At 36.1% G+C, this 13,160-nt stretch overlaps 1 protein-coding gene across 2 annotated transcripts in view; it reads right to left on the bottom strand.

Moving 5' to 3' along the window:
* The window catches only part of ELP4 (elongator acetyltransferase complex subunit 4), a 243,698-nt gene that overhangs the window by 155,757 nt on the left and 74,781 nt on the right, over positions 1–13,160 (bottom strand). For both annotated transcript variants that reach the window (XM_029207344.1, XM_029207346.1), the window contains exon 6: positions 198–282. In XM_029207344.1, coding sequence (XP_029063177.1) covers positions 198–282 — 85 coding nt within the window. The remainder of the gene's footprint in view (positions 1–197; positions 283–13,160) is intronic.

Genomic DNA, 13,160 nt, shown 5'->3' with positions numbered 1-13,160 from the left:
TGAGAACTTAGCTAAAATTCTAAATACACATTTACAGTCAAACTAAGGCTGCCCGTGCTCTGCTTATTTACATCCTCTGTGCTTAGAAACAGCTTGTTCGCTGTTGATTATTCTAAGACCTACTGGGTCTACCCCTAGAGAGTTTAAAAACAGCATTACATACATGATTATAAAAAGGCTTTGAAGGTACTCAATACCTGGGGATTGGATCCATCAAATCCTTCCTCATAAATGATGTTCTGGATAAACTGCAGCAGCTTTATGTAGCTATGGCTCAAAGAACTGTTGATAAGAAGTGGTTCAAATGCATAAATGAGCTTATTACACAGGAAATACAAACTGTAAGCTAAAACTTTAAATAAATAATTAAAAGATATACATTTATGAGACTATACTTAAATACAAGACAAAAGAGTATAAGGCATTCTGAAATAAAAAGTCAGTACATCCATGGAATAGGTTGCAATGCCCTATATTATCTAGCTCAATGTTCCTGACATCATGGGAAGATAAAAATCTGTGGAGACTGAGATGACTTAATTATGTCAGGCTTAGTTACCTCCAAGAAAATTAATGATTTAATGAAGCAACCTAAAAGATGAAGCCACTATAGCTTTTCAGGAGTAATCATAGATAATTAACACATAGTTAATGAACTGCTATGCCAAGTACACCTGAATCAATGTCCTGATCACTTGAGCTCATCTTCCATCAAAGTTTTAATATTCTTAGAACAAATCGTTAATAATAATATTAATTCAAAAACAACTTTTTAAGAAAAATGAAGACAAGTGAATATAAGTTCCACTTCTGTCTGTAAAAAAGACAATAAGACAAATGTATGAATTTAAGAAGATAAACTGTTTCCCACATGAATATTAGCATTAATGTTACTATTTCAAAATATTTTACAAGTGCTATGAAACATAACAAAAATTTAGTAAGAGTGAAGAAAATCTGCTTTAACATTAACTGAGTTTAAGATTCTTCATAATGGACAACCTGTGTGCTATATCTGAACATTAAATGTCATGATAATGAAATCCTGGAAAATTGCAATTTCATCGAAATTGAAGTGCCTAATACTGTAAAAGCTGCAGGTGATTTTAAAAATACAAAAGTATTGGGACTTCCCTGGTGGCGTAATGGTTAAGAATCTGCCTGTCAATGCAGGGGACACAGGTTTGAGCCCTGGTCCGGGAAGATCCCACATGTTGTGGAGCAACTAAGCCCATGTGCCACAACTACTGAGCCTGCGCTCTAGAGCCCTCGAGCCACAAATAAGCCCTCGTGTCACAGCTCTTTTTTTTTTTTTTTTTTTGCGGTACGCGGGTCTCTCACTGTTGTGGCCTCTCCCATTGCGGAGCGCAGGCTCAGCAGCCATGGCTCACAGGCCCAGCCGCTCCGCGGCATGTGGGATCTTCCCGGACTGGGGCACGAACCCATGTCCCCTGCATCGGCAGGCGGACTCTCAACCACTGCGCCACCAGGGAAACCCCTGCCACAACTCTTGAAGCCTGCACGCCTAGAGCCCATGCTCTGCAACAAGAGAAGCCACCACAATGAGAAGCCTGCACATCGCAACGAAGAGTAACCCCCGCTCGCCGCGACTAGAGAGTGCCCAAGTGCAGCAATGAAGACCCAACACAGCCAAAGATAAATAAATAAATTTATAAAAAAGAAAAAAATACAAAACTATTTGCTTTACTGTGATCCTAAGTAAAGTGATCATATAGGCAGAAGTGCCTGACATAAACAAAAAAGGAAATATAATTTGAAGCATTCAGGTAACATTAAAGAATGTGTAAGTTAGGAAATGTAGCAAACTGCTTAAATTAATGTGTGCAAATCAATGGCAAGTTGTTCAGCAAAAAATATATGCACATCTCTGTAAACATTTTATAGAACAGTCACACCCAGCCCAAAAGTACCTCTCTAACAGCAACAAAAAAAGAAAACCAAGAGAAAAGAACGGTGTTCTGGGGGCTTCCCTGGTGGCACAGTGGTTGAGAGTGCACCTGCTGATGCAGCGGACATGGGTTCGTGCCCCGGTCCGGGAAGATCCTATATGCCACAGAGCGGCTGGGCCCATGAGCCACAGCCGCTGAGCCTGCGTGTCCGGAGCCTGTGCTCCGCAACGGGAGAGGTCACAACAGTGAGAGGCCCGCGTACCGCAAAAAAAAAAAAAAAAAAAAAAAAAGAATGGTGTTCTGTGCAAAACAAGTATTACTCCAAGTGAAGGATTTGGCAGTACAGTTATTTCTCATAAGCTTATTTCTCCATTTTCAATAAAAATACAATGGATTTCATGACATTTTTCTACCTTTGTGAGGAAATGTGTCTATAAACAATGATATTCTTTAAGGACAATGATGTGACTATTTCACATCTTAACACGTATTTGTCCTGGCTAGCTCAACTTACAGAACACAGCGTTGCTGTTTGAACACAGCAGATTCAATCCCTATCTGGGTCAGTTAGCTTTGCACAGGGGCTAAAATCTGCTCCAAGGTCCCAGATTATGAAATGAATTCCAGCCAACCATTTGACGAATGTCATATGGGTTAAAGGAGGGTGGATCAAAAACATTTCCAGTGTATCCTAATCCACCAATAATGAGTCTACCTAAGACCATTATTATTTCATATGTTCAAAAAGTTTCTTAAGCATTTTTCGCTCTGCCCCTCAACTGTTCACTAATAAAATCTGCCTTAAGTATTTGGTAGTAAATTTGCTATCTAAAGGCATACTACTAAATACCACATACATAAATTACTTCTTAGTTTTTTAGTTGCCACCATTTATCCATTTCATTTTCCATTCCATTTTCACAGCCTGTTAAGATAACTATAGTAGGTCTAAGATTCTCTTCAATGGTTTGGGGGCAGTTGTTCTCTTGATATGAGAACAAAAACAAGACAAAAGCGAAATACGTCTTAGTCTCTTTCCTATTTCACATTGACATAAACAACCCAATCACTAACAGTGATTAGAACTTTATAATAAAGTAAATTTTCCGATCTAGTTAGATTTCTAGGAAAATGAAAACTTTGATGACAAAACAAATGGGAAAAAAATCAATATTTATGTATACTGAGAATATTCATTTTTGGATACATGGGATTAGAACTTTTAAAACTGAACTAATTTATATGGTATTAATATTAAAATACTAAGTATTGTTAATCTCCATGAGATAAATTTCCTTGTCAACAATATTTATAGTAATATACTTTTTTTTGCTGAAAATAAATATCTTGTCACCTAAATTTTTTTTTTTATTAAACCCCTTTAATTTTGAGGATGTTGCCTTTTTGTTTGTTCAGCAGTCCAGTAACTCATAAAACAGGAGTTGTCAAGAAGGAAACCCAGTTACAAATATGACTCTGGTTTCCTTATTAATGTTTCCAAACATTTCACAAAGGTTAGGTTATCATAGTGTTTACGACATATCTCAAAGGCAGCACATTTCAAATCACATATTTTACTTTGCCTGATTTTCATCATTTTCAACAACTTTCATAGTAAAGTTATCTATCTTGAAATTCTAAAATGTCATTAACACTATAACAGTACAAAGAATATAAAAAAAACTATTAGAATTTTAATTTTCACCTTTAAAATATTAAGCATTTAAAACCTTCTTTAGTTAAAAAAAATAAAATTGACCATGTGCATTATCATTCATGTATCTGCTATTATATTACCATGTTGTCTGACAGGAATGAATTTCGTTATATTAATATACAAATATGGATAAAAGGGATCCAATCACCCAATGTAAACCTATATTCTGATGACCAAGTTTAAGATGTTTTAAAAAGTTGACAGAAAAAATGAGACTTTCATGCCTATCAATATCCCTCCTCCCCTGATTTTCAGTAAGAGGTCTAATGGATATCTGCATCAGAAAATTTTAATTTATATCAACAAATGGCATTGGTTTTCCTGTGAAAGGTAATTCTGTCATTCAGTCTCATTAAGAAAGATAAAAAACATTACTCTAAGAAAAAGAATCAGATGTATACCTAGAAAAGAAATCAAGTAGATAATGAATAACAGATAATTTACCTTGCAGCTTCTCAGTGAACAAAGGAATACTTATAAAAGTATCAATGTGATCAAAGAATAAATTTAACAACAACAAAAAAACTTAGGTAACAGGAGACAAGATTTCATTTGTGAAAAAGTAAATTAAAAAAATAAAATTAGTATATGTGAAATTAACTAGTTGATAAGTGAAAAGTTAACTCATAGAAAATAAGCTCTTGGATTTGTTTCTGATTGTAATTATATCAACTGGCAAAGTGTCTGGCACATAATAAATACTCAAAATCTTTTGCATCACTGTCACAACATTTGATCATTACGGTAACTTTGTGAGGTAAGTATAGCCATTATCTTCATTTCATGGTTGAGAAAATTAAGACCCATCAGGGGCAAGTGATTTGGCCACGGCTATACAACAATTAAGTAACAGAAGTGGCACTTAAAATTCAAGTTTCCTAAAATTTTGAGTTAGGTTCTTCTGGTTAAACTAGAGTGAGGTCCACAGTGAGATCCAGATTCAATGAAAAGTCTGTGGGTTCAAATACACTCATGTCACTCAGATGAGGTTTGAACATGGCTCCACTCAATAAAGTCAAAGTATTCAGGTGTACAGTCTTAAGGAGGTATTTCTCTTTTAGTTGCACTGGTGAGAACTTCACCAATAGGCCTCACTAGTATTAACTTGGTGTATGGTTTATTAAGAAAATTCAATATTGAAAAGCATAAATTTACAAGTATACAAACTAGATACCCGTATAGCACAGTGGAAAGTATGCTTAAGATCTCGGCTCTGGTTCTATCTGTTCCAACAACTGTAGCAAAATGTGTGATGTGAGGCAAATTCTTTACTTTTTCTGTTCTGGGCTTCAAAATTTTCTCATCTGTAAACCGAAGGAGCTACACTAGATAATCTCTGTTGTCCATTCTGACTTAAAATTATATGATTCAAGGATGATTTTTTTTTTCTTTTAAGAATGACTTTTCTCATTAAAATGATTCATTGCTGGGTTTTTAAAAATAAGAATTTCTGGGCTTCCCTGGTGGCGCAGTGGTTGAGAGTCCGCCTGCCGATGAAGGGGACACGGGTTCGTGCCCCGGTCCGGGAAGATCCCACATGTCGCGGAGCGGCTGGGCCCGTGAGCCATGGCCGCTGAGCCTGCGCGTCCAGAGCCTGTGCTCTGCAACGGGAGAGGCCACAACAGTGAGAGGCCCGTGTACCGCAAAAAAAAAAAAAAAAAGAATTTCTGGTGCACTTAAGTATTGATTTAACTACTTGTTAGGAAAAGAAACTGTTATCACTACCAATTATGATTAATTTAAAGATGAAGGATTTTTGACATTATGCAAATCACTGAGAAAATATGATTTGTATTACTAAAAATCTATTTACACATATATTTCAGGTATTCATCTATAACGAAGAGTGAGACATACTTATAAGGCAGTAGGCACAATATCAAATGTTTCAACTAACTAAAACAGTTTGCTGAGCTAAAGTTATATTAGCATATAATTTGCATGTGACTACAAAGACTGTGAAGTGTATTCACAAGTAATTTTCAAGTTAAAAATTCCATTATTATTACACTGGACGATGTCATTTATTGATTTTTCTTTTCTGATGCTTTTCGCCTGACAACACTGGATTTGATTCTCTTCGCTATGGATACTCAACCAAGAGAAGAATATACAGAGATGTAATATTAAGGGCACAAAGGAGGGCTATGACCAGCACAAACCTCTGGAACACAGCTGGGAAAGTACTAAGATCATGAAGATGGAAGAATTGCATACATCCATGAAACAATCCACTGTCTGACAGGGACACTGTTGACAGTGGTTATGATCTTTCATGAAAAACAATTCAGTTCAATTACTCTAATTTCCTTTAATTATTGATATAAAAAAGTCACTAAATTTTGTCTCCTACTACCCATCATTATTGCTGTCATCTCTCCAACTCTGGGTTCATTACTCATCTTTCAAACACCCTGGCCTTTCAGTTTCTTGATCTCCTCTCTTCCAATGATCTTGTCTCCATTCTACCTACAATGCTCATTCCCATCGTCATACCTTAGATCTTGTCATCATCAATAACTGCTATCCTTGTATTATCTCAATTCATATACTCCCTCCCCACAACCACCACTTTCTGTCTTTTCACTCAGAGTCCCATTTAACCAGAATAGTAGTTTTGCTGAGCAAGTGAGACAAAGCCAGAGAAGGACATGGAAGTGAAGATAAAAAAACTGACCATGGATCAAAATGGTTAATTAGCTGAAAGAGTGTATCAAGGCAGGTGACAGATGATAGGCAATGGTACAGAGGTCTCAGTAAAGTCAAATGCTCGCATAGAGGCTCCCGCATAGCTTATTTATTTTACACATAGCAGTTTGTACTTCTTAATCCCCTATCCCTATCCTGCTCCTCCACCCTTCCCTCTCCTGACTACTAACCACTAGTTTGTTCTCTATATCTGTGAGTCTCTTGCTGTTTTGTTATATTCATTCGTTTTATTTTTTAGATTCTATGCATAAGTGATAACATATATTTGTCTTTCTCTGACTTATTTCACTAAGCATAATACTCTCCAGCTCCATACATGATGTTGCAAACAGCAAAATTTCATTCTTTTTTTAATGACTGACTAATATTCCATTGTATATGTATATCACATCTTCTTTATCCATTCATCTGTTAATGGATGCTTAGGTTGCTTTCATACCTTGGCTACTGTAAATAATCCTGCTATGAAGACTGGGGTGCATGTATCTCTTTGAATTAGTGTTTTCACTTATTAAGTCTTTTAAAACACTTTCAGGAGTGAGCTAAGTAATGTGGAAGGCAAAAGGAATATGGCCACAGTTCATGTGTGGGCCTCTATTTAAGGAGGAATTGAACTCCAAATGAGTTTTTCTCCAAGTAAAGAATGGGATAGGGAAAAGAGAGCTGACTGTCCAGATTGAAAATATTTGCTCAAGTAGTTATATTTTTTTCCCAAAGGAGAAATAATTTTACTGATTCCTATAAATTGTATGATGGCAACAATGATAATATACATTCTCACTTTTGATATACTTTCCTAGAATTGTTTTAACAATGTACACTTGTACAATTAACACGAGTGACATGTGTTTCTTCACACTATCTTTAACACAAGGTATTATCATTTCAAATATCTGACAGATGAAAAATGGTATCTCTTTGGTTTTTGTTTACACTTCTTTGATTATTAGTTAGCTTTATTAGCTATTTCTGTATCTTCTTTTGAGAACAGCATGTTGATATCTTTTGCCCATTTTGCATTAGGGCACTCAACTTGTTTTTACTAATTTAAAAATGGTCTTAATCAAATCTTCAGACCCCATTCAAGTTTTGTCACTTGTCCTAGTATCATCCTTTATTGCAAAAGGACTGAATTCAGAATCATATGTTACACCCAAGTTGTCTCTTCAGTCTCCTTCAATCTGGAAATTCCTTAGATTTTTCTTGACTTTTATGGTCTTGACACTTTTGAGGATTACAGGCCAGCTATTTGGTAGAATGTTCCCAATTTGGGTTTGTCTGAGGTTTCCTTATGATTAGATTTAAATTATGAGTAGTTGGTAGGAATATCGCAGAAGTGTTGTTGAGTTCTTCTCATTGCATGCTATCAGGTGATACATAATTTCAATTTGCCCCATTACTGGTGATGTTAATTTCATTACGGTGATGTCTGCCAGGCTTCTCCACCATAAAATTATACTTTCCCCTTTGCAGTAGTCAATATTTTGTGGGGAGGTACTTTGAGGCTATGTAAATATCTTGTTCCTTAATAACTCACTCATTCATTCATTCATTTGTGTCTGTAAGTATTCGTGGCTTCCTGTTTTATTAAATGGGTTACAATCCATTACTATATTTATATATTTTGACGCTCAAATTGCCTCTTCTTTAGCCAGCGGGAGTTCTTTTGAGCTGGCTTCTGTATCCTTTTGACATACCTTCATCATTCTTTAGGCATTTCTAAGCATAAAAAGATGTTACAGGTTTATCTTTTTCTTTCCTTTGAATCAAACATTTCTCCAAAGAGTTCTGATTCCTTCAAGTGGAGAACCACTAGATATACTCACTGTTATTTCCCTACTCCAAGAGTTTAAGACAGTCTCTTTAATTTTCCTCTATTACTTTTATAATTTTAATTTATTGTATTTAAATCTTTAACTCTTTGGAAATATAGTTTGATGTGAGATATAAGATAAAGATTTCACCATATTATACTCAAATGATTATACTTTCCACACTTATTTGAAATCTCTCTCCATTATAAAAATGATGTTTGTTCATTATAAAAATTCAAATATACAAAAACAGGACTTCTCTGGTGGTGCAGTGGTTAAGAATCTGCCTGCCAATGCAGAGGACATGGGTTCAAGCCCTGGTCCGGGAAGATCCTACATGCCGTGGAACAACTAAGCCCGTGCGCCACAACTACTGAGCCTGTGCTCTAGAGCCTGCAAGCCACAACTACTGAGCCCGCCTGCCACAACTACTGAAGCTGGTGCGCCTAGAGCCTGTGCTCTGCAACAAGAGAAGCCACCACAATGAGGAGCCCACACACTGCAACAAAGAGTAGCCCCTGTGCGTGGTGACGAAGACCTAATGCAGCCATAAATTAATTAATTAATTAATTTAAAAAACCAAATATACAAAACATACAAGGAATAGAAAAAAAAAATCCAAAATCCACCACCCAAAGGTGAACATTGTTAACAGTTTGATGAACATCCTTTCAGACATCTCTCTATGTCAATCCTTCTTTCTCTTACTGAGAAAAAATATTGTGGGATGTTAAGAAGTATGCTGATAAAAATGTTTTTGATTCTGAAAAGAGTATTTTACCAATAAACAAATATAAACTGGGTTATTATAACTACTTATTTGTTTAATTTTGGCATTTCTCTCATAGCCTTTTCAACACTGATATATACTGAGTTTCACAGTATAAGAAGATTTAGCTTAGTCGTTCATGGGTTTATTTAAACAAATATCACTAAGTATATTTAAGAAGCTAAATTAACATCTACTGAATTTGTGTTAGAAAAGAATTTGGGAAAAGCTACTTAAAATTTTATGTAAACAAGAGTGTACTCTGTGTCCTATTACTATAATCTGCTTTTTCGCTCTATTTTATCTTGGATGCTAAACTCAGTAACAACCCCAGGTCTCTCACGCAGAAGAAGCTGCTGCACAACCTCCCCACTACAGCCACTGCTGCAGCCTCCACAGCTACCATCAGCCTTAGATCTTAATAAAAGCTACAGTGCCCATGACCCTCCAAAGGATAAACGGATTTCCCTTGGAGGGTGGTGGGCACTTGAGATTAACTAAGTAAAGTTGCAGCTTAGACTCCTTTCCTCAATATTTGGGAGATTTGGTTGGCATCCCCTCTGTTCTCCAGTGTCATTTTCAAACCACTCCTCCTCGCCTACTTTCTAGTTAAACAAAACACACAAAAAACTCCATGCCTTAAAAAATATATATTTAGCCAACCCCAATCATTCTCTTTTTAAGCTGCTGCTGTTATCAAGCTTCTGGACATTTCCCTCTATCAGCTGAAGATGCTGTACCTGGTTTACAGTCCTAATTCAAACATCTTATTCTCAATCAACACTTCTAATCTTGGTAACTTGCTTTGTTCATTTACCCTCACTATTAAGATTAGTCCACTGCCAGTCTACTACCCTTTCTTTTTTTCCTCCCGTATCAACAGCAGCTGTTATCAATTCATTTTCTTTAGCCTAGAGTATGGGGTCCATCATTTTGTTCACCTTTTAATACTTCTCTGCTCTTTGTCCTTCTGCTGATGGCACTTGGCAAAACTTCAGTCCCGTTTGCATCCAGGAATCAGCACAGATGTAAGAAAGTCACACAACCTGACAGACTGGTACCCCCATAAATATGTGATACTTCTCCAGTCCATGTATTCTTCCAGTCTGTGAAACAACCATTTCAAACCTTCCCATTTAATCCAAACTCCTAAGAGGTAAGTAACTATTCCTTAGTGGATGATCCTGCCTATTATTCACCAAGTAAAGAGAAGACATCCATATTTTCAGTGTTACTCAAGACTCTGCCTACAACTGTATAAACCTATTTGTTTGCATCTACACTGTTCTCTTATGCTTCCTTTCCCTCCTTCCCTCCAGTGGAGGAAATGTTATTATATCTTAAAGGTCTGTCCTTCCACACCTGCTCTGAGGCACCTCCTGCCTTTTCCAGAAAATACTCTGACTACCCGCTAACATTTATTTGGTATTTCCTATGTACTAAGCACTGTTAGTACTAAAGAGTATTACTTTTAGACCAGCTTCATAGATAGGTAACAGAGGTAGTGAGTGGGTTAAGAATTTTCCTAAGGCATTTAGTAATCTGCCCAATGTCATATAGTTAGAAACTGCTGCTACCTCTTCATCATCCATTCCCTTTTTAATGAATTTTTTCCCACTTACATTTAAACAGAACAAAACAGGAAAAAAAAAAAAAACTAACCAAAAACAACCCCCCAAACCAAAACCAAAAAAAAAACCCACAACAACTTTTGTCACCCCAAATCTCTTCCAATTATTGCTTTTTCTCTGCCCCTTCATGAACAAATTTCTTAAAAGAATGGTATGACCCCTGCTTATCTCTCTGAACTCATCTTCCCGTAGCCCTTGCTATCACTCACTCTGTTTCAGCAACATGGCCTTTCAGGTCCTTGAAAACACCAAGTTCTTCACTTTCTTACCACACCTGCTGTTCCCTCCTCCAAGAACACTTCTTGGCTTAGTGGTCTTTGTATGACCACCTTCTTATTTCTTATTCTTCAAGTCTCAGGTTCAGGTCTTCAGAGAGGCCTCATCTGAACACAACTCAAAGTTCATTTCCCCCACTCAATTTATGGCAAGTGTTCTTTGTCTTTACATTACTTACCACAATTCATAATGGCATATATATCTGTTTGTTTACTTGGTTTTTTAAAAAAAAATTTGTGTGCTTTCTTGCTCAGTTGTAACCTATAAATGGTCAAGGATAACAGCTGCTTTGTTTATTACGATAAACCTAGAGCTTAACATAATTCTAGGCTCCTAAAAGGTACTCGGGGCACACAAGGTGCTCACGTCAGAGAAGGTGTTCAATAAATATTGTTAGATATATGTTTATGTCTACTTATATCTGTAAGCAGTACCATCCTAGCTCTAATGTCTGAAAAGCATTCTTGATATTCCCTTCACCCTTTTCCCCAACTTCAATGAAATCAAAGAGATCAGAGAGGTAGCTAGCAATAAGATTAGGTAAGGACATGTAGACCTTATGGATCTCTGTTAGGATATAGGTTTATTATTCTGAGTGAGATGAGAATTCATTAAAGGTTTGAGGCAGAGTAGTGTTAAGAGCTGACTTATGTTGTGAAACGGTACTGTCTAACAAGATAGCCACTAGTCATGTATAGCTACTTACATTTAAGTTAACTAAAATAAAATATAAATTTCAGTGCCACATTTCAAATGCTCAATGCAGCTAGTGGCTGCTATTTTGAACAGCACGTAGAAAATTGCCATCCTTGAAGAAAGTTCTATTGGACAGCACTATGTGAAAAAGTTCATGAGGGCTGTTTTGGAGAAAAATAGGAGCCACCAAGGCGCACGGAGCAAGACTAATTAGGGGGCTATTCCAAGAGTCCTGGCAAGAAATGTGGGTGACTTAGGTTAGTGTGGTAGAGGTAAAGGTTGCAAGAAGTGATCAGGATCTGGATATATTGAAGATATGATTGACATGATTTGCTTAGAGATTGAATGTAGGGAGTGAGAGAGAGAAAGGAGTCAAGGGTCAATGATTACTTTATTGAAGGAAGAATAGAAATATGGAAGGAGACACATAAATAAGAGAGAGTATGTCTATGGGGAACATGACTGGGATTAGGAATGTGGGAATAAGGTGGAAAATAACAAAACAAAAAACATGGATACCAATGAAAATAGCATGCTAGAATGATCAACTAAATTCTATGTACCCAAAGGCCCCCTTGAAGGACAGAAAGAAGAAAGAAAGACAAACATATAAGCAAGTCACTTCTCCTCATTGGTCAAAATGAGGTTCAGGATAATAGTTCTCCCTCTAAAGTTTCAGATACTATCTTTTTACTTTAATTATATCACCCGCAGATAGGAAGATAGGTAAAATCCCTCCTTACACTTACATCTTCCTTTCCCCTAGCTCTGAGATTTGACTGATATATCATTTACTATTTCCTTTTAATAGAGTAGTTTATAGTATACTTCTATAACTTTATGACTTCTGTTCTGAACTTTTAATCTTACCTAGAAGTTCTCTTTCAAAATTCCTTTCTCGTGAGTGAATTTTCTGCTTGTAACTTCTAAATATACTGTGGTTCTCTGCTTCTCAATCTGAGATCTGTATTTTTGAAATAAAATATACTCTTACATGGCTATGTTTCAGTTACCCAGTTTCATCCCACTAAATCTTTGTGCTAAGAACAAGACTATAGTTAATTTGAGTTCTTACTATACTTTGTGCATTGATTCACTAATTCATCAACTATCAACTCAACACTTGTGTCCTAGATTCAGAGAATAAATAGATGAAAAAAGCATAACCCTTTCCTCAAGGATTTCCAATGCTTGAGGGGGAAGATAAGACTATAGACAAGACAAATAATTAAGTGTAATGAGATTAGTGTTCTGACAGAAGTATGAACAAAGGAATACTAGTAGGAATGTATGGGAAGCATAGCTACAATTTGTCTAGGAAGATACTACAGAGGCTTATATAGAGGTTCCATTTACTCTGGTAAAGAGACTTGGCAGGATAAAAAAAAAAAAAGAAAAAAAAGACTCCTAAAATCTTAAGTAATATTCCTATCCGCTTTCCACTGTTTTTCTCCTAGAAATTCTCCTAGAAAGATAACTAGTTCTCTCAGAATTCAGTTCATTCAACTTAATACAAAACTTTTAGCTACTATTAGCTATTGTTAGCGTAGATATGCAAAGTAAAATCTTGAATTTCAAAGAAACATATCAAAACAAAATCATTCTATTTACTGCCAACTTTATGTAAACTCAATATTC

This window comes from Monodon monoceros, unplaced genomic scaffold (assembly GCF_005190385.1).
Source record: "Monodon monoceros isolate NGI ecotype Baffin Bay Population unplaced genomic scaffold, NGI_Narwhal_1 Super_Scaffold_7, whole genome shotgun sequence".
NCBI classification, from domain to species: domain Eukaryota; kingdom Metazoa; phylum Chordata; class Mammalia; order Artiodactyla; family Monodontidae; genus Monodon; species Monodon monoceros.
This window is presented reverse-complemented; position numbering and strand designations above follow the sequence as displayed.